Genomic DNA, 22452 nt, shown 5'->3' on the forward strand with positions numbered 1-22452 from the left:
GATCCTTCACCTTCTCACAATCCCTAAATTTCTGACGGTAAGCTTCAGGCACCAACTCATAGCCCTTGAGAATTAATTCCTTCACAGAATCATAATCTGAAGCCTGCTCTACTGACAACTGAATGTAAATTTCTCTGGCTTTACCCACCAAAGCACTCTGCAAGAGCATAGACCAGGACTCCTTAGGCCAATTCAGACTCTGAGCAATTTTCTCAAAATGGAGAAAATATTTGTCAACATCCTTTTCTTGAAAGGGGGAACTAACCTGAAATGCTTAGTGATGTCAAACTTGTCCGAAGGGAAGAATTTTCCTGACTGTCCAAGCTCTAAACGTTTTATTTCTACCTGTAATCGCTGTTCTTCTAATCGCAATTCTTTTTCTCTCTGTCTTTCTTCCATTTCTAATCTTTCCTGCCTTTCTTTTTCTTTCTGTCTTTCTTCCATTTGCAATTCTTTTTCTTTCATTTCCTTTTCTAATTCCAATTTCTTAAGCTCCAAATCTGCCTGTCTCTCTTTTTCCATTTGTAATTCTTTTTCTCTCATTTGTAATTCTAGTTTCTTGATCTCCAAATTTGTCTGCATTTCTAATTCTAATTTTCTGAGTTCAGAGGTAGACTTGGGCTCATAATCTTTCAGGGTGGATTCCTCAAATTGGCCTAAATCAACTAGATGTTTGGCAATACGGTACTGTATTTCCCTCTTGCGCATAGATCTTTTAACTTCTACTTTAAGGAAATTTGCCAGTGCTATGAGGTTGTCTTTTCTGAGGGAATTAAATGTGTCCTGATCAAGGTCATCTATAAATTCGTCTGGTTTAAATTCCGCCATGATTGGATTTGGCTGAGTTCACAGTGTACAGTAGTTTTGAAAAGGCTGGCAAAATGTTGTCAAACGGCTCAAAATATTCGTCTCCCGGACGAGCCCCCAATTTGTTACGTGCAGAGAAAACGAACAAAAGGGTGAACTCAGCAGTTTCCGTTTAAACAAAATTTATTACGAAAACAAAACTAATTGCTAAGTTAGGGACAGAGTACAAGCTTTAAAAGTGTACAGACTACTTATCTCAGCTGGGACGGCAAAGCTCCAGTCTCAGAGTTGTAACAGTCAGTCGGATGAATGAACATCCTTTGGCTTGCAGGCTTGAAGCTGCACAAAGACCACAGTGTTACGTGCAGAGGATACGAACAAAAAGGGTGAACTCAGCAGTTAACGTTTAAACAAAATTTATTACGAAAATAAAACTAATTGCTAAGTCAGGGATAGAGTACAAGCTTTAAAAGTGTACAGACTACTTATCTCAGCTGGGACGGCATAGCTCCAGTCTCAGAGTTGTAACAGTCAGTTGAATGAATGAACAGTCCTTGCAGGCTTGCAGCTGCACAAAGTCCACAGTATAAATCCAGCGTTGACAGTGAAGGTCTTGAAAAGTCTTGAGAATGACTACTGCTGGAGTTTATAGTAACACACAAGAGACACGATCCCAAAAGTCTGACTGGAAGCTGTGCACGTCCCTTTTATAAAGGCATATAAGAACAATCTAGAACTTTATTGACATGCTAATCACTGTTCTAAAATTATCTCCCTTACACAACTAATCAACTTTCCAGAACATTCCAAACATGACTAATTGAATTCAAGGTTGTGAGGTCATCAAGGGCAGTGACCTTGAGAATGCTCTAGACCAATTGAACTCAGGTCATGATGAGTGTGGGGAAATGACCTACATAACACACCCCCTCTTCAAAAAAGAAAATTTTTCAATGAAAAATCTTTCTTTTACAAATGTAATCTTAAAAGGTGAACAACAATAAGTTCTAAATACGAGAGAGACAGTCTGCAATTAAATTGTCTCTGCCTTTGATATGTCTAATATCAAGATTAAACTCCTGTAACATTAAACTCCATCTTAGCAATCTCTGATTTTTGCCTTTAAATTTCTGCAGAAAAACAAGAGGGTTGTGATCAATATAAACCACTATTGGCTGATTTGAAGAAGTAACATAAACTTCAAAATGCTGTAAAGCTAATATCAAAGATAAACACTCTTTTTCAATTGTAGAGTAGTTTCTCTGGGATTTGTTAAATTTGTGTGAAAAGTAGAAACAGGATGTCCCATGACTATCTTCTTGCAATTTGTTGTTGGAAAACTTGAAATGGCACTGAATTTGGCATAAAGTATGCACGGCAAAGTCCGGTTATTTTTACTGAGTTCGATAAAGTCATTGTTCGGCAAATACTTGGCTTCCTCCTGGAGATATTCCGCTTTCGCAGGATTCAGTCCGTCTGGATGTTGTTCCACTGGATTACTGTCGCAGACATCTTCGGTGTGATAGATGATGTTTGTCCTCGTTGAAATATCTTGGAACAAATGTTCATGGATTGGTTCTTTCAGCTGTTGTTGTTGTTCTGGCTGGAGGTGTGCCAACTTTGTAGACTCCAGCTTCTCCAGGATTTCTGAGTTCTGAAGCTTGACCGAGCCCAGCTTTGAGTTTAGAGTATTTTCACTCAAGTCAGTTTCAGTATCACTATCTTCATAATGGTTTGAACTGACTGCACTGACAGGCTGAGTTATAGTAGGATTATCCCTATCAAATATGGCTTAAGCATATTTATGTGACATAGCTGTTTTTGTTTTCGCCTGTCAGGTGTTATTATGATGTAATTTAAATCACTCAATTTCTTATCGATTAGATATGGCCCAAAGTAACGAGCATGGAGTGGTTTGCCAGGAATTGGAAGTAGAACAAGAACTTTTTGACCTGGTTCAAACTTCCGTTTTGAGGTGTTTTTGTCATATTTGGTTTTCATTGACTGCTGAGATGACTCAAGATTTTCTCTGGCTAATTCACATGCTTTAGAGAGTTTCGTACGAAAATCTGACACATATTGCAAAATATTCAGACAATCATCATCGTCTGATAGGAATTTCTCTTTAACGAGCTTAAGTGGGCCACGGACTGTATGTCCAAATACAAGCTCAAATGGGCTAAAACCAAGAGACTCCTGAATTGACTCTCTAACAGCAAAGAGCAGAAAATGAATTCCTTCATCCCACTGCTTCTCTGTGTCAAAACAGTAGGTCCTAATCATGTTTTTCAAAGTTTGATGAAATCGCTCAAGAGCACCCTGACTTTCTGGATGATAGGCGGATGACCTATACTGTTTAATGCCTAGCTGATCCATTACTTGTTGAAAAATTCCAGACATAAAGTTGGAGCCTTGATCGGACTGGACACATTTAGGGAGGCCAAATAAAGTGAAAAATTTGACTAAAGCTCTCACTATAGTCTTTGTCTTTATATTTCTCAGTGGTATGGCTTCGGGGAACCGAGTTGATGTACACATAATTGTCAGCATGTACTCATTTCCTGATCTTGTTTTTGGTAGGGGCCCAACACAGTCTATTAGTATCCTACTAATGGTTCTTGAAATGCAGGAATTGGCTGTAAAGGGGCCTTTGGAATGGTCTGATTCGGCTTTCCTACCATTTGACATGTGTGACAAGTTTTACAGAAATGTGTTACATCTTGCCTGAGATTAGGCCAATAAAAGTGACTGAGAATTTTGTGATAAGTTTTCCTTACTCCTAAGTGACCAGCCCAGGGGGTTTCATGGGCCAGGCGCAATATTTCAGCACGGTAGGGCTTTGGAACCACAATTTGATGTTTTATAGCCCAATCGTCATCAACCAAAACATCTGGAGGTCTCCATTTACGCATGAGAATACCAGATTTTGTATAATAGGAAACAGAGCTATCTGAAGTTTTACCTTCATCATCTACCCTGTCAAACAAAGACAAAATATCTGGGTCTTTGTGTTGTTCTGCAATGAGATTTGATCTAGAAAATGTCTGACTTTGGTCAGCAGAAGTTTTACTGGAAGTTTCAAATCCACGAGGGATAACGGAATGATCCGTGTCAAACACCTGACTGAGAAAGGTGTCATTTAAGTCAACATCTGTGACATTATTTTTGAGAGTATTTTGATTCTCGGAAGTTTTCTTTGACATGGCTCGAGTAATGGCACATGAAGGAAATAAATCGGGTATCTCTTGTTCAATTGGCTCTGGATCCTGATCTAAACTAGGATTATCAGTCACAAGTGGATTAGTAATGACCTTGTCCCCAGCAAGGTCGTTTCCAAGAAGAAGGTGAATCCCTTCAAAAGGCAAAAAAGGCCTAATACCTAAAGTCACAGGTCCAGAAACAAAGTCCGAAGACAAGTAGACATTATGGAGAGGAACAGGAATGTAGTCATTACAATCTACCCCCTTAATAAGAACTTTAGAACCTGAAAATGACTTTTCAGAAAACGGCAGGGTATCTGCCAACAAAGAGACTGGGAAGCCCCGGTATCTCTTAAAATTTTGACAGGGGTAGCGGAAGAAAAATCACTAGAAAGTGATATAAAACCATTATGAATAAATGGTTCGAAAATACCCATAATGCTATCTTGAGAAGAATTGACCTTGACCTCATTAATTGGGGATGAGAGGGGTTTAACCTCAGAAAATGTGTTGCACACATTATTAGACTCTAATTGAGTTGATGAAGAAATAAAGCCGGTTGGCTTAGATCCACTTTGACCACTTTGACCTTCACGTTTTCTTTTCAATTTGAAACACTCTGACATTAAATGGCCGTCTTTCTTACAATAATTACAAGAAAGTGTACCAAACTGTTTGTCAGAAGGAGATTGAGACTTGGGATCTGATGATGTGGGAGTGTTACTTGAACTCTGTGAACTGTTGTCATTTGATTTTCTACTCTCCTTTGAAAATTCTTGGATGAAAAGGAGGAGTTAAATTTACCTGCATTGTTTCTGTATGAAAAGGACTGGGATGGTTTGCTGAGAAATGAAGATTTGTGGGTCAATGAATAATCATCGGCCAAACGTGCAGCAACCTCTAATGTATCTGCCTTTTGTTCATTGATAAACGTCTTGATGTCACTCCGGATGCACCTTTTAAATTCCTCAATCAAAACAAGCTGTCGTAATTTGTCATAATTCTGACTGACCTTTTCAGAAGAGCACCAACGGTCAAACAGTTGTTCTTTTGTTCGAGCAAATTCAACATAAGTTTGATCTTTCACCTTCTCACAATCCCTAAATTTCTGACGGTAAGCTTCAGGCACCAACTCATAGCCCTTGAGAATTAATTCCTTCACAGAATCATAATCTGAAGCCTGCTCTACTGACAACTGAATGTAAATTTCTCTGGCTTTACCCACCAAAGCACTCTGTAAAAGCATAGACCAGGACTCCTTAGGCCAATTCAGACTCTGAGCAATTTTCTCAAAATGAAGGAAATATTTATCAACATCCTTTTCTTGGAAAGGGGGAACTAACCTGAAATGCTTAGTGATGTCAAACTTGTCTGAAGGGAAGAATTTTCCTGATTGTCCAAGCTCTAAACGTTTCATTTCTAATCTTTCCTGCCTATCTTTCTCTCTCTGTCTTTCTTCCATTTCTAATTGCATTGTATTTTTTCTTTTTCTAATGCCTGTCTCTCTTTTTCCATTTGTAATTCTAGTTTCTTGATCTCCAATTTGTCTGCAATTCTAATTCTAATTTTCTGAGTTCAGAGGTAGACTCGGGCTCATAATCTTTCAGGGTGGATTCCTCAAATGGCCTAAATCAACTAGATGTTTGGCAATACGGTACTGTATTTCCCTCTTGCGCATAGATCTTTTGACTTCTACTTTAAGGAAATTGGCCAGTGTTATGAGGTCGTCTTTTCTGAGGGAATCAAATGTGTCCTGATCAAGGTCATCCATAAATTCGTCTGGCTTGAATTCCGCCATGATTGAATTTCGCTGAGCTCACAGTATACAGTAGTTTTGAAAAGGCTGTCAAAATGTTTCAAACGGCTCAAATATTCGTATCCCGGACAAGCCCCCAATTTGTTACGTGCAGAGGATACGAACAAAAAGGGTGAACTCAGCAGTTAACGTTTAAACAAAATTTATTACGAAAATAAAACTAATTGCTAAGTCAGGGATAGAGTACAAGCTTTAAAAGTGTACAGACTACTTATCTCAGCTGGGACGGCATAGCTCCAGTCTCAGAGTTGTAACAGTCAGTTGAATGAATGAACAGTCCTTGCAGGCTTGCAGCTGCACAAAGTCCACAGTATAAATCCAGCGTTGACAGTGAAGGTCTTGAAAAGTCTTGAGAATGACTACTGCTGGAGTTTATAGTAACACACAAGAGACACGATCCCAAAAAGTCTGACTGGAAGCTGTGCACGTCCCTTTTATAAAGGCATATAAGAACAATCTAGAACTTTTATTGACATGCTAATCACTGTTCTAAAATTATCTCCCTTACACAACTAATCAACTTTCCAGAACATTCCAAACATGACTAATTGAATTCAAGGTTGTGAGGTCATCAAGGGCAGTGACCTTGAGAATGCTCTAGACCAATTGAACTCAGGTCATGATGAGTGTGGGGGAAATGACCTACATAACAACAGTATAAATCCAGCGTTGACAGTGAAGGTCTTGAAAGTCTTGAGAATGACTACTGCTGGAGTTTAGTAACACACAAGAGACACGATCCCAAAAGTCTGACTGGAAGCTGAGCACGTCCCTTTTATAAAGGCATATAAGAACAATCTAGAACTTTTATTGACATGCTAATTACTGTTCTAAAATTATCTCTCTTACACAACTAATCAACTTTCCAGAACATTCCAAACATGACTAATTGAATTCAAGGTTGTGAGGTCATTAAGGGCAGTGACCTTGAGAATGTTCTAGACTAATTGAACTCAGGTCATGATGAGTGTGGGGGGAAATGACCTACATGACACTTATATTGTTTGACATGTTGAAAGATACTGATTCAATAGGTGATGATGCATATATTCGACCCCGGTTTTAGACAAATTAAATGAAACCATCGCGAAAATGAATTATTGGTCATGACCATTAATTCATTTTCGCGATGGTTTCATGTATCGTGTCTAAAACCAGGGATCGCGCAAAAATTGAAAACTTTCAGTTTCAAGATGCATTCTACCCTCAAGTTGATAGGTCGATGCTACACAGCATTGCTATCGTGGAAATTGCCAGCATGAAGTACTTCAACGACCAACTGTATTACGTACATCCTATTGTTCATGCTACACCAAAACAAAGTGTTATTTCGCTGACAATTTTACCTATCAGGTACATTTTCGACATACTGGTAACCCTCGCTATTGTGTTTTGTACTTCACTTGCAATTGCAAGTTATTACTTAACTCAAAAAATCATGCTAAAACACCTTCAGCGTCTTATTATTTACCACTGATTAGAATTCACTTGTCAACAATAACAACGCAGTTTTGATATGCACTGGTTGAGTTAGATTGACAGATCCGTTGCCCCACGGCTCTCTTTACGCTCGCCCTCGAGCGACGGATCTTTATGTTAAGGTGAGTTGACAAGCGGGATACTGTGTATCTAAACATACTTTTGGGAGTAGAACAAAATACCGTACACATTTACTGTAAAACAAAACCAGTTAAAAATCATCAAAAGTTACAGCTACCGGCCCTTTAAGATGATACACAGTGATACACAATAACGTGTCACCGATATAATCCTAGTAACTTTTGGTAAAAGTCACAAAGATGGTAAAGTGGAAACATTCATTTTGCTAATTCGAAGTTTGAAGGACTATAAAGTGTCATCCTCTCTCTCTCTCTCTCTCTCTCTCTCTCTCTCTCTCTCTCTCTCTCTCTCTCTCTCTCTCTGCGTTGTGTGTGCGTGTGTATGTGTGTACTTTTTTGAACCCACACAAAATTAATACACACATACATACATACATATCTATGAATATATATATATATATATATATATATATATATATATATATATGTGTGTGTGTGTGTGTGTGTGTGTGTGTGTGTGTGTGTGTGTGTTTGTTTGTTTGATATATATGACGTAACAAATTCTCTTAATTTGCTTGAATATCAGAATGATAATTAATGTGTGTGTCACCTACAGGGAAGGAAAATAACACGTCCAATTTCTAATTACAAATTTTTAGGTCGTCATAACCACTGACGGGAATTCAGATTCTGCATGATCGCGTTTTTTCAAGCTTTTCAAGCGTAATAACAATATATAAGTCATGTTTGCTCATAGGTTTAGTAATTGACAACTACTCCAATCATGAGGAAATGCCATAAGTATCACAATCAACACGACGTGGATTGAAACACGAAAATGTTCTCGAGAAATGTCGATTTACAGCGGAGTAAAGAAAGAAATGTAAATTGACTTACAAAAATTTGAAGTAAAGAATTTGGAAAATAAGAAATTAAGTTGTTCCTTATTGGACTGAGGTCACTCTTCAATCATATGTAACTTAAATGTTTTGGGTTTTTTTGTCTTCATAAATGAATATATAAGATGAAGGACAAAATTTATGATTTTGTGGTTAAATTTTCAAGCCTGGGAAGCCTTAAAGATAGAGTATGTGAATACATTTTTATGAGAAAATTGGATCTACATTAATTTTTAAAATTGATGTTTGATTTTTCTAACTTATATTATTATTATTATATTATTATATTTAGTGATCACACAATGTTATGCATATCGTGTATTTTCCCCGATATCAGAAGGGCGCCATGCTGAAACGCAAATAGCACGACCAGGAACAACATACTGTGCGGTCAGCTACATTTTACAAGAAATGACACCTTTTCGTTTGCTTTGCTAACGTGACCGGTGATATTATACACCCACGTGTCTCTATCGCGGCGACAACGTCAAACTGCGCCAATTTTTCCGTCTAAATAATAAAATAATAAAAACATTCATAACACTGCTATTATCAAGAAAACACAATATCGACCGTTTGCCTGGCAAGAAGAGCACCTGAAACTTTGAAAACTAGACTTAGGTAAACTATTCAAGAACCGGTGCTCAGTCCAGACTCGGAGGTAGGAATTGAAATAATTATCTTTTATTTGTATTTCCTGGTGGTCGCACCTGACACAGATGATTCAGAAGTTAGTTTGTCCTTCACCTGCAATATGTTGCACATTTATATTTCGTTTATTTACATAATTGTTGATCTGATAACTTGGAGTTGCGCCTTCCATCTGCCGTAGAAGTGTTGTTGGAAATATCAAAACTATGATGTTGTCTCGGATATATTTTCTTTTTCCACGAATTTAAACTCATTACTACAGTCTTTAGGTTGCGGAATAAAATGCCATACTTCGCGGCCACCCGACAGCTATGGCCGCCCACAGCACTTCAATTTTCAAGCCATAGAAATGCACATTTGGAAAAGATTAACATTTTAAGGTAAAATGCACCTAGGGGACAGATCTTCGGAATCTCAAATTTTTTAAATACTTTTCTTGTTTACCGTTCGCGGAGGTTCATTTTGAAGCTCGAGGACTAAGTTTTCACCATCTTATATTTTGAAAATCGAAAATTTAATTTTCCCGAGAGAGTTAACGACAACACAGGGATGGCGACTATTTTTGAATTTCAAATGTCGGCAATTTTTAGGTAGTGTGTTTCTCTAGTACCAAAGTTTGTGTGGTGACCCTAACTTTTACTTTTCTTTGCAATTCTTGATTTTAGTAAAGTTTGAGTGAAAGTATGCCTTTTAATTTCGAGGTGTGTACGACCTTGAGAAGGAAACGACAATTACATTAAACCGCATTAAATCATGGATATTGTTGGATTCTAATAATGACATACTGAAATCCTGGCAGGCAAAACTACCCTTTAGTTTGACGACTTGAGGATATTCGACAGATAATCATCTTGTTAAAGTCGTTTTTTTTCAGAAGGTTTGCCCACAAAGATCAAAACGAAATGAAGCTAAAGAGACTTCAAGTTACTGTGCTAGTTTTGGTGGGTATCTTGACACTGACGACACAAAGCGAGGTAAGTTCTAGCTGTCCGTTCTTTGAATTTTTGTAGTTCATAAGTTTTCGGGTCGTAAAAAAGAGATTTCTATCGAATTAAGAGAATTACAGTCTGTAAATGACGTAAAATTTGAATTTCAAAGATCATTACTTTTCACAAGCTGCCTCTCCAATCTAAATAGTTAGAAGTTTTCCCTTGTTTTCTTGTTTATGAATAAAAATAATACAACATTCTCGGACAAAAGTTTAAAATTTGCATTTTCCAGAAACTCGCTATCAATTGATCACGATATTTTCATTTTATATTGACCAGTACGATGAGAACTCTCGTTCCGAACCCCCAGAAGAGCAGGCATCGGATGGAACATTTGAGTCAGACATTAAACTGACACCTGAACAGATGGCGGCGATCTATGAGTCAATTCAAGAAAATGAGAATGGCGTTGATGAAAGGAAAGCCCACGCTATCCTTGCTAGACGCTGGCCGAAGGGAATAATACCTTATGAAATAAGTCCTGAAAGTGAGTATTGCCGTTGCTCTGAAAACTGACATTCTAATACTGTTGTAACAGTTCTGTCTGTCAAATACAGTAACTTGTTTGGTCTCCTCGCAACATTAAAGGGGGGCGATCGTCGGAACTCTCCTGCAAAGGTTGCCAGGAACCTCTACAACCGATGTAAATACTGTATCTAGGATGAGTTGGCGACTGATGAAAGTTGAAACATGCTTTTTAACAATGAATATCGTAAAATTTAAATGTTGCAGCTATGTTGAAGTGATGCATCTAGATATCATGCATGAAATACATTGTTTGTAAAAAAGAAAGTCGCACATGCGCAGTTCCGACGACCGCCTCCCGATAAATCTGTTGAAAGGCATGATTTCCCGGTTTTCATAAAAATTAATGCAAAATAGACCAGTATACTCATGCAGCAACGTTAGCAGCTTGTTGCCAGTTTAGTTTTGTTCAACTGTGGTCGACCTTGTCATGCACTTATTTGTCACTTTCACGAATGACATAGTCAAGACACATTCATTTACTCCTTCTGGCCAAAAAATCAGCACTATGCGACGTACAAGGCTAAGGGCAGACCACAGTGCTTGTACTATACAAACCAAGTTATTCACAGTTTTGAACTACACATAAAACAACCATGCAATATTGTGTTTCAACAGGTGAAGAGAGCAGGTTCATCATCAGGTGGGCAATGCACCATTGGTCAAACCGCACATGTATCAAATTCGAACCGTACTCTCCATCGAAACACTTCGAGGATCTTGGTCACCGGAACAGGATTGTCTTCGTCAAGGAAAATGGGTCATTAAGTACAAATTTTTTGTTTATCATTCCAATACATCGGTACCCGTCAAAGTAACTTACATGTTAATACTAATTATTTCCTTCGTCACATAAGCATGATAAAGACAGTATAATATCGCACCAGGATGTTTATAACGCAAGTACAGCTGATTGTTACAACATATATGCACTCGCTATTGCTTGTACATACAATAACGTGAAGTCGTCAAAATCTCGTGGTATACCCGTCGCTAGCCGCTAGGGTGGTTTATTGTTTAAATACATAATTGTGTAGGCGGGAAGTACGTTAGCAGTATTACTTGATCATAAGTATGTGTATTTACTAATTTTTTTTAAATTTATTTATTTATTTATTTGTTTGTTTATTTATTTAAGATGACTCCTCGAAAAGCAACACGTATATTTCTGATAACGTTCACATTTTGTTTACTTCGCTGATGTGAAATATGCATAACATGTCACCAATACGTTCTTATATTTCAGCCAACTTAACTGCACATCATCCAATTAATGCTTCTCAAGTGCATTCCGCATTAATAAAGTATAACTACATTATAGTTTACTAATTCTCTTGCAGGTGCTGGTCTTACGTCGGCATGCTAGATCTAGGTGCACAGAAGATATCGATCGGGAGAGGTTGTAATTATGTAAGTTTTTAAATCACACTACTTATGCCTACAGTCATTATCATCGTCCTGTAAACTTACCGATTACTGAAAACGATCAATCCCGGAGCTAGTTTTTAAAATACATAAAATATTTCTTTCCCCGCAAATTGAATTCAAATTCGAATTCTCGGAAGAAATCCGATGTATTCTTACCTTTCACTGTGATGTCGTAAACACATGCTTACTTATGCGTGATATTCAGACTCCGAAAAAAAATACTATATATTTTTGATCTACCATTTGTTGGGGCTAATTTTGAATTACTATATATTTTTGATCTACCATTTGTTGGGGCTAATTTTGAAGCTCATGGAGAAACTAAAGTTTTCACTGGCTTAAATCGAAAATGCTTTCCCCATAGAGTTAACACAGGGATGTCGCCCATTTTAAGTGTCGGATACTGCGTAATGAAATTGTTTCTCTGGTACCAAATTTTGCACAGTGACCCCTGACTTTGATTTTTTGAAAGGGAATGGAAAGAGAATGGTCGAAAGTTTCCTTAAGGAAAATGTGAGCAAAAGTTTAAGCCTTTCAATTTTAAGGCGCGAACTATCTTCAACTTAAAAAGTTGTCAAAGTGGTGAAAAAGTTTCCAACTTCAGATTTAAAAGATGTCTGGTTGTGGTGTGTTTCTGTCCCTCTGTGTATGAATTATGTATGAGAGATAAATGGGCACGTGGTATCACAACCTTAATTGGACGATCTCCTGTAGCTATCTCCTGGGTAGCTTTTGACGGGGAACTGTCATCATGGGGACATGTCACATCAGGTGTACCCCAAGGGTCTATTTTGGGTCCGCTCCTTTTTGTACTTTATATCAATGACATGTCTGAATGCATGAACCATGCAAATTTATCTTTGTATGCCGACGATTCCAAGTTATTTATGGCCATTACTGATATGTCCGATTCATCAAAGTACAACAAGATATCAACCAGGTTGTGAAGTGGACGAACAAATGGAAGTTGTCATTAAATGTTAAAAAATGTTCATGTATTTCATTCACTTTGAAAAAAAACGTCAAAATATTTCCTTACAGATGTGCTAAGCAAACTATCTTGACTCGCACCAACTTTGTAAATTTGGTGTATTTTTAACAAGTAAACTTAACTGGAGTATGCACATAACCATGTTGTTTCAAAGGCTTTTAAAATGCTTGGATTTATCAAGCGTTCTTGTAAATATTTTAATAGCATCAAAGTTTTAAAAACATTGTATGTCTCCTACGTCAGAAGCCACGTTGAATACTGCTAATCTGGTCCCCTCATCAATTATATTTAATAAAGAAATTAGACAGAGTCCAAATAAAATTTATCAAGTATCTTTGTTTCCGTTCATCGATGGCTTACTCAAGGGCTCTGTATAGTAACCTATGTTAGGATTTTCGCCTTCCCACATTGGAGAATAGGTGAAAATTTTTAGACGCTCTTTTTCTTTATAAAATCCTTCACACAGTTTATAGTGTACCAGATGTTCTTGCACAGATTCATTTTAACGTTCCTGCTTTTACATTGCGCCGTGCTGTTATTTTTAGACCAGTGTCAGCACGTACGAATATCTTGAAACACTCATTTTTATCACGATCTCAGACATATTTTAATTCTATCTGTAACAAGCAAAATTTAGATATTTTTAAGAACTTCAGTAATTTTCGTCATGGATTATGTAAGATCCTTTTTTCTGAATAATTACTTTTATCTGGATGTATTTCTGTGTATCTTTCGCTGTGTTGCTGTTTTTTGGTTTTTTCTTATGTGAATTCTCCTGTCTGTTTGTTTACGTTGTAACTGTTATATATATTTCGTTTTTGTATTATATTTTTATTTTCAAATGAAACGTTATTGGGGCAACCTGTTGGTTCGAGATTTAAAAAAAAGAAATTCGCTGAAGATAACACAACAAATGATGACATTTTTTTCTTCCAAACACAGTTCGGTACCATCGTCCACGAGATAGGACATGCCATCGGGTTTTGGCATGAACAAAGCCGACCGGACAGAGACGATTATATCGTGATTCACAAAGAGAACATCGTCAGCGGAATGGAACACAACTTCGAAAAGTACGACACTGGCAGGTTGGAGACTTACCATATCCCGTATGATTGTGATTCCATCATGCACTACGGCAGAAAGGCGAGTAAAACAACTTTTAACTTTCAATTGTAGTACGCAGGCGCATAATTTTGACAGTACTACTGCGCAGTTCACTGAAGTGTTCAATGCGTGAAAAGATAAGCATCCCCGTCAGCGCGTCTGACTGCAACTTTTTATGAGCTGTCAGGCAACTTGTCACATGAAAAGTTTAACGCGCCAAACTCAAAACATTGTGGCGCGAAACCAAAAACATTCACTCGCCAAAACAATTTTTTAAAACCACGCCTCCAAATGTATCATTTTTCTCGAGAAACGTGGTCTTTCTTGTACTCAAGTCTGAGTCACAGACAACATTTTCTCGGTACTGTACTGACGGTAGCGTGATGAGGAATAACGTAAATAGAACGCCGACAAGGGAGAAGCAGCTAGAATCGTGGCTAGAAAACATCGATTCTGAACTCCTGAAATATCTGGGAAGCCTTAAACATGCGGGGTACACCAGCCTGCGAGCCATGGCCCGGTTAACTCCCGAGGACATCCAGGACTTTTTACCTGAAATTCCCACAGGACATAAACGCCTGCTACTGTACGAGTCGGCGAAGTTACGAACTCCTATCAAAGATACCGGGTCATCAGAACCAGCTGAGACTGACAAGATACCCCCGACTAATCTTCAAGCTAAAGGCACAGGCAGTATCGTAAGTTACTCTAGTGGATGTAATTCCACGAACACTACCATCAAAGTCTCTGCAAAGAGAAAGCGGTCACAGTCACCAACAATAAATGATGACGCGAGTACCGCGCAACAGTATGGCGGACTTGAGGAGACCCCACATAAGTCACGGTCAAGAAACATAGTAATTATATGACACCTGTCGAGAAAATGAAGTTTGACATTGAAATGGGGATCGAAGATTCTGATATGACTTTAAAACGTCTAGAAAAAGAGCTGAGCTGTATGCAGGAATCTTTTCGGCCAACAGGTGCAACGAAAATTGGGCCATCTTGCAGTAACTGTCACCAAAGATTGGGACATAATGTGCTCAACTGCCAATTTCCTAAGTGTGAAAGTGCATCCTTTTGCAAGGACATCGGCCGCAGTGAACACAGGAAGGAGAGAAGAAAGATGATCAACATCGGAAACGAAATCAAGTCAGTCAAAGAGAAAATTAAAGAGAAAAAACTCCAACTGAAACAGTTCAGTACGGGTATAAAAGCTTCCCAAAGTACTTATGCATCTAAAATAAGACAGAAGTTAATCAACAGCAACAGGGACAAATATTTGTCAGGCGACGGTTCAGTGAATTGGCTGGAAGTGAACACCGATGCCAGAAAACTGGAGACCGCTTTGAATGGTGACGTACCCGATGAGTCAGCAGATTTACAGCAGCTCGTCAAAATTACACAGAGAAACTCCCACGTGTAAATGTTGCAAAGAAAGCTGAACGCAAAGTTATCAGTCTGTGGAAAATGAAAGGAGTGGACTGGCCAGGGCAGAAGACCGAAAATGCTATTGAACCTCATCACAACATTGAACACACTAGTGATGTAGACATCGGTACACTGGCCAAACAACATGATGACCTGCTACTGAAGCTAGGAATGGAACAAAGTATGAAGACATACGAAGCGGAACGACAAAATGAGCGCGACTCTGATACAGGCCCTGGGACAGATAGTGACAAAATAATCGGATGCGCTATTTTGCGGGTTGCGGGCTGCGGGCTGCGGGCTGCGGGCATGAAAAAATGTGTGATTTTTGGTATCATTTTCGCTAGTAGATAGAATAAATGCTAAAATAGTATCTAGATGTATTTGTTTATGGAATAAAAGCCGTGAACTTCTTGAATAATGCCGTTATTTTAGCTTACATCTGGTAAAGCACCACCAACGTCAGAATAGTCCATTTCCCATCCAACATTCGCCGTTGCACAGCGCACTGCCGATCGAAGCTTTCGAAATGATATGAGTGAACACGGATGAGTAATAATATGAACACAAGACAGATTTCACAACAACTCGCTATATTAACTTTTTATGTAATGATTAGGACGGATAGTTTAAAAGTAAGTTTCGGATCGTTGACAGCACAGATGAACTGGGAGATGAACTTCGGTTCGTTGAAACTCGACACGCCTAATAATTTGTTACTTTTTCATAGAATGCCATGCCCTTCTCACACTTCAGATTAGTTCAACCGCCGATAAAAGCACAATTTTCAGAATCGTTTTCAATGCCGTTTAAAATTATTTTATTGTGGTGAACACGATAATAGTCCTAGGAAACTTTTCATAGTCACGCTGGATCAAATGCATATGGAGCGACTATCATGCTGCAGGTGCAAGTCATAGAATATGTTCATGATATTAGGAGATACACAATTATTGAGCTGCAGAACACAAACTCATCCAAAAATATTCCTATTAGATCGATTCCTGAAAATAAGTCAACGCACCGACGTGTTTTTCCCGCTGAAATTCTCGCGTAAAATGTTAGCGGAATGTCGTTCTCTGTGGTCGTGACCTCGGTTAAACCGAAACGGCAAAGTAAGCTAAGTCCATTGTCGTACGTCTTTTTCTTTTTAAAGATTTCATGAAAAATACACGGCATTTAAATACACAACACTTCTACGCTTTTTGAAGTCAAATCTTTCCTTACACATTGCATTTAAGTAGGCATTGTTTAATTTTCTGTATGTGTTGCCCTAGAACCGAATTGTGAATAGATGCATTACAAAGAATTTACTTCCTATGGCCTGATACTAGAAATGTAACAATTTTCATTCCGCGATAAGTGGCGACATTTCCGAGGCGCGAATTTTTTTTGTCAGTCTGGTATTATTTCTCACTCACATCCATGGCAAGAAAGAAAAGTGATTTCAGATCCCAAATTATTTGTGATGGCCAGGCAGCTCGAACAAATAAATTGGTCCTCGGAATCGCCGCTTTTAGTTTAGCAGATTTTGATTTTTTTTCAGAAACATGACGTATTTTCACCCACTTGGTATGGTCTGTTATAGCATCTTTAGTCCAAAAAATCAATTTTACAGCATATATGTTTTCAACAGCCTTCAAATGTACAGTATTATGTTAAAATACACAATATGGAATATGTTGTGTTTCATTAATTTTAACCATCTTGACCTGATGTTGAAATATGGACTTGGCAGGAAAAGGGATACTGTACGATAGACCTGGTCATGATTATTGATAATAGACACCTTCTAAAGGTTTTATTTCTTATATACTAAATGCCATATTACATATATTAGAAATCTAGCCATAATTCTAAAAACCCGCAGCCCGCACTTAAGCAGATACCCAAAATAATAAACAGCGTCTTTGCAGTTTTGTCAAATATGCAGGAACAAATATCCATACTAAGTCAACAAGACACAAGAAGTGTCAAAACAAAATATAATGCACCCCCTGAGTGTTTGCCAGGACCAAAAAATCCTCAAATTCCACCTCAAAGTTTGTCTCTGTCATTGGGTCGTCAGTCGGACAATTCAACATTTGATAACGGCAATTTCAAAACACGCCTGAAGCTAGTATGACCTAAACGTACAACAAGATGAAACATTTCCTTGAAATGCGAACGACAGCTTCATTGTCACTCCTAAAATACCTTGCAGTAATATTCCACATGGGCGATATGCAAAAAGCAAAATGTAAAACCCGTAAAACCTCTTTCGTGGCAGCTTTTTTGAGGGACTTGTTTATTATGTTCAAATCACATGTTTTTCATAATTTCAGTAACTTGTAGACCTGTAGAGGTATTGAAAGCAGTTTATTTAATCTTTGCCTATAAACCCGCCAGCACGCAGAAGAGTGTTCAAGTTGAATCGTCAGAATTTGCCACTTTTAAAATTCCGTGTGAAGTTGACACTGCGAACATTTCTCGGTCTGTATAAATGGCGTTCCATTTTCTTTGTGCCTTTTGTCGCTTCAGTACTTTTCGAAAAACCGAGAGGCAACAATATCAGCCAAGAACCCAGACGATTGCCATGGGATCGGACAGCGATATGGACTGAGTCCCATAGACATTCAACTTGCCCGATTCATGTATGACTGCGATTGATGTAAGCAATATCTATGTCTTTATAAATATGCCAACATGCAGCAATTATAAGTCTGATGTTTCAAGGGAGGGTGTCGCCGGAGCTCTGCCCAAAGGTTGCCAGGGACCACCACGACCGATGTAAACACTGTATCTAGGGTAGTTTGCGATTGACGAAGGTTAAAACATGTTTATTAAGGACGAGAATGGTAAAATTTAAATGTTGCAGCTATGTTCACATTATGTATCTAGACATCATGCATGATATATTGTTTGTAAACAAGAAAGTCGCACATGCGCAGTTCCGACGACACCTCCCTTTAAGTCAACTCTACCATTTAAAAAAAGTGAAATTTTCTGAGTATTAATATACGTTTATTTTTTTAAAATCGTCGAAGTTTTGGCAAAGGGAAAAATAAAAGGCTTTCTGTATAAGTATATGCAAATTACTCCAGAAAATCCTGATCAGATTTTAATACAATGCAAATTGATAAAGCGTGTGACTGTGACGGTTAACTTTCCCTCCTCTGAAAGTGGTTCATCCAGTTTCCAAATTTAGATCTTGCACGGGACATGATGATTTAGGGATGGACCATTAGATCTTGGGAGGGGGGGGTGGTCACAATGAAATTGTGAAAATTTTTTTTTTACTATTGTAAATTTATGAAATTTTTTTTTTCCAATTGAGATTAGCTGTGCAAATTTTTTTTTTCAGAGTAAATTTTCAGATTTATAATTTTTTTTTAGTTCGTCGCTGTCTGAAGATAAAGAGGGCAAAGATGTGGTGCCAAGCACCACAAGCGGCCACGCAAGCGGTCACGGGGGGGGGGGAGGTCAGGAGAGGGGTGTCCCCCTGCTGCTGTTGGAGCTTTTGAAAAATAGAGATTACAATGGTGTTATTTGGTGGCACTTGGGGAGTATTTTTGAAGGGGGAGGTCAGGAGGGGGTGTCCCCCTCCTGCCGTTGGAGCTTTTGAAAATAGAGATTAAAATGGTGTTATTTGGTGGCACTTGGGGAGTATTTTGCGGGGGGGGGTCAGGAGGGGGTGTCCCCCTCCTGCCGTTGGAGCTTTTGAAAAATAGAGATTTAAATGGTGTTATTTGATGGCACTTGGGGAGTATTTTTGCGGGGGGTGGTCAGGAGGGGGTGTCCCCCTCCTGCCGTTGGAGCTTTTGAAAGATAGAAATTAAAATGGTGTTATTTGGTGGCACTTGGGGAGTATTTTTGCGGGGGAGGTCAGGAGGGGGGTGTCCCCCCTCCTGCTGTTGGAGCTTTTGAAAAATAGAGATAAAATGGTGTTATTTGGTGGCACTTTGGGAGCATTTTTTTCGGATTACACATCTTCCTCTGAAACATGGTCTTCTTGCTCCTCAGTAGCTTCCTATAGTTTTGAAAATTGACTATTTTGGTTTCCTGGCTTCCCTTTCTACTGCGTGGTGAAATGGCTACATGCACCCCACCAAACATCATGCATATCTCATGATTCACAATTGATTTTGACAAGCTGAGAAGCTAAAATAAGCTAAATAATATAGTTAATTTGCATATTTGTGTTTTTAGAGCAATTGTTGCCCTTTTTTGATCAAAACATCTGTTTCTCTGTAGCAGCATGTCCAAATTGATTGGATGTGTATAGATGTGTTGAAATTTCAATATTTGTCTTTTTAGGGCAATTTATGCCATTCATGGTCAAAAAATCTGTATTCTCTGAAAGGGCTTGTCCAATTTCTTTGAAATTTGCTACACAAAAACGATTATTCATTCAGATTTATTCAGTATTTGCTATCGAGAAACTTTCAAAGTTCAACCCCTTTTGTGTGTTTTTGTGTTGGGATTTGTTGGATAGATGGCATTCTACGTAGTGTATTGTTGAATGTTAAAACATGTGTTGCTGTTGTTTTTTTGAGGCTGTTTTTTGAGAAAAAAGAATCGAAAATACCTTTTTAAAAGCAAAATAATACATAATGACTTGATATGTTGTTTTATCATTATTGACGTGTTTCTACTTGTTCACCCCATTCTTGCAGTCATCATTGCAATAAAATGCTGTGAAAAAATGAAACTGATGTGGCCTGCATCTGTTTACCTTGATCTTAAAAGGCAAATACAACTTTCTGTCTTGACAACCATACCATAGTTTCAATGTTTTACCTAGTGTACCTGCTTGGTTTGTACGCAGGAAACAAGTAGAAAACAGGTTCTATAATTTCATAATTTTCAAGTGATCAGAATACAAAAGTCCTGAAAAGATAAGATAATCACAACTTCCAGTATAAGGGATACAGTCACTCTAAATGTATAAATTAAAATTAAAAATGTGCCGGGAGGATGTACTAAAAAATACAGAAATTTGCTTTCTGTCGGTAAAATCTAAAAAAAATTCAAAATTTTAAAGACTTTTGCAGATTTTTTTTTTACGCCTTTGTCTTCTTATTTATTTTTTTTTATTTTGCAGACTAGTTTGAAGATTTTTTTTTCCTAACTTTCTGCTCTGAAAATTTTTTTTTTCTGTTTTTGACCACCCCCCCCTCCCAAGATCTAATGGTCCGTCCCTTAGAACTATATTCAGTATTGTTGTAGCAAATTAAAACTGTACAGGCGATTTTATGAAATGAACTCGAAAGTGACGTTGTTTTCCTTTCATTACTTCCAGACAGCTTGTGTCCAATAATGGATCCAACATAGAACATGCCGGAATACCTACATATATCTTACGCGCATCAGATTGTGTATTAATGACACTTTGATAATACCGTGGCAGCAGTTACAGAACCTCTCTCATGTTATTTGTTCCTCTCTCTGTAATCATTCCACCTGAAATAAATACAGAATCAACTACGTACAATCCAGACCTGTTGAACTTCAATGTTTTTTTTACATCTGTACAAGCTCATTCGGCAGAGTTCGTCTTCAACTTTAATTATCGACGAAATCAGCTAAAATAAATAAATACAATAAATATCTAAAATTTACAGTTATTACACGTTGATCAGATCATCAATGTTATCATATTAACACATCGTCTGCATTGGTGTTCATTGTAGTTAAAGTATGGGCATGAATAACCTGAGCTGCGACCTCTAGAGTCTCTCTGGGCACAAGTCTGCGTGATTTGCAAATATTCAACGTTAATTAAACTTTAATTGTGTACAGATTTTTCTGGGACATTGTATGAAGACGGAGTATGCCTGACGACCCTGTGCAGTAGGCGTCAAAACAAAAGAACGTAATATTGAGAAGAAATTGATGTATTACAAATCGAAAACTTTAGATTTATGTTAGCCTGCATTAATAGCAAACATATGTTACAGTCTGTACAGGTCATACACATTCTAGCTGTGGTATTTTCAGACGGGATTCCTGTCTTTTACGGGCTGGTTTTGACTTTTACGATTTTAACCCCACCACCACACGCTATGGACAGCTATGGACCCACAGCTATACAGTGTCACATTCTTGATGAAATGCAAGTTTCTATATCGTCCTGCTATGTAATTACTGTAAAGCTTTCTATCTGCAAACTTTATACTACATCTTCTAATAATAGACACAACAAATTTTGTTTTCGCTCTTTAGATTTTTTCCTTGATAATTGTTGTCATCTGATGATTTGCGACCTATCCCTCACGCAAATGTTGTAGCCGATCTAGTTTACTCTGAGATGACAATATAACCAATCCGTTGCATTGTATTGTCAACTAAATTATTGCACAGTGAAAAGAAAAAAGACAGTTTGATCAGACCTATATTTAAACTAAAAATTACTTTTTATTCGAAAAAAATAAATTTGGTTAATATTAGATTTTCAAACCGTTTCAAGCAACATGTTACCATAGCGACTTTCGATAAAATGGAAAAGGTGAAAGAACAATATTGGTGACTAGAGGAAATTTGAGTGAATATCAGGTGCCATTCTCAAGTCAATGTAAACCCATCTGTTATATCTTTAAATTCGGGGGAAATTGTTGAAGCAAGGTGCAGTCTTCCAGATGAAGAAAAAATCGGAAATTTCACTTTCACTTTTTTCAATTTGATTTTGTCTGTGTTTCAAGAATCATTGTAAGATATATTGGCAGGCTTGGAGTCTTTCTGTGCAAAAAAAGATAATATACAAAACCCGAGAGAAATGTGCCGATGAATAATGAAAAACGCGTTCTATTTATCTGAATTGCATTAAGGTCAGATAATTTAACCTCAAAGGACCACTATATCACTAAATAAATGCAGTAAAACACAATATACATGAATTTGACCCCAACGCTTTCAAAGATCAACTGATTTGATTTTCTCCATTCTTGGTGTTATTCTGAGGGTAGAATGCTCCTCGGGGACAGATATTCGGACGTTAAAACGTTTTACAATTCTTTTCTGATCTACCACTTGTGGTAGATTGTCCTGTAAGAGAACGTTTAACCGTCTTA

The 22452-nt window shown here is 37.8% G+C and overlaps 1 protein-coding gene across 2 annotated transcripts; it reads left to right on the forward strand.

Annotated features, from left to right (window-relative positions):
* The first annotated feature begins 8546 nt into the window (after positions 1-8546).
* Positions 8547-20880, forward strand: LOC139152459 (blastula protease 10-like). Of its 2 annotated transcripts, none has more exons than XM_070725577.1 (8): positions 8547-8942; positions 9810-9906; positions 10201-10408; positions 11065-11206; positions 11787-11856; positions 13808-14011; positions 17924-18053; positions 20685-20880. In XM_070725577.1, exons 2-7 carry the CDS (start codon positions 9835-9837, stop codon positions 18050-18052), a joined length of 825 nt encoding a protein of 274 aa, XP_070581678.1. In that variant the 5' UTR covers positions 8547-8942; positions 9810-9834; the 3' UTR covers position 18053; positions 20685-20880. The 2 variants fall into 2 exon arrangements, with proteins under 2 accessions (XP_070581678.1, XP_070581677.1); XM_070725576.1 differs by having other exon boundaries at positions 8548-8942; positions 9807-9906.
* The last annotated feature ends 1572 nt before the right edge of the window (positions 20881-22452 follow it).

This window comes from Ptychodera flava, chromosome 16 (assembly GCF_041260155.1).
Source record: "Ptychodera flava strain L36383 chromosome 16, AS_Pfla_20210202, whole genome shotgun sequence".
In the NCBI taxonomy this organism is placed as follows: Eukaryota; Metazoa; Hemichordata; class Enteropneusta; family Ptychoderidae; genus Ptychodera; species Ptychodera flava.

What these genes read in the sequence shown, in the direction of transcription:
- LOC139152459 (XM_070725577.1), top strand. Translation starts at nt 9,835, where the DNA reads ATGAAGCTAAAGAGACTTCAAGTTACTGTGCTAGTTTTGGTGGGTATC. An exon ending in TCGGGAGAGGTTGTAATTAT is followed by an intron (nt 11,857 to 13,807) that starts GTAAGTTTTTAA and finishes TTCCAAACACAG; the next exon opens with TTCGGTACCATCGTCCACGA. An exon ending in TCATGCACTACGGCAGAAAG is followed by an intron (nt 14,012 to 17,923) that starts GCGAGTAAAACA and finishes TTGTCGCTTCAG; the next exon opens with TACTTTTCGAAAAACCGAGA.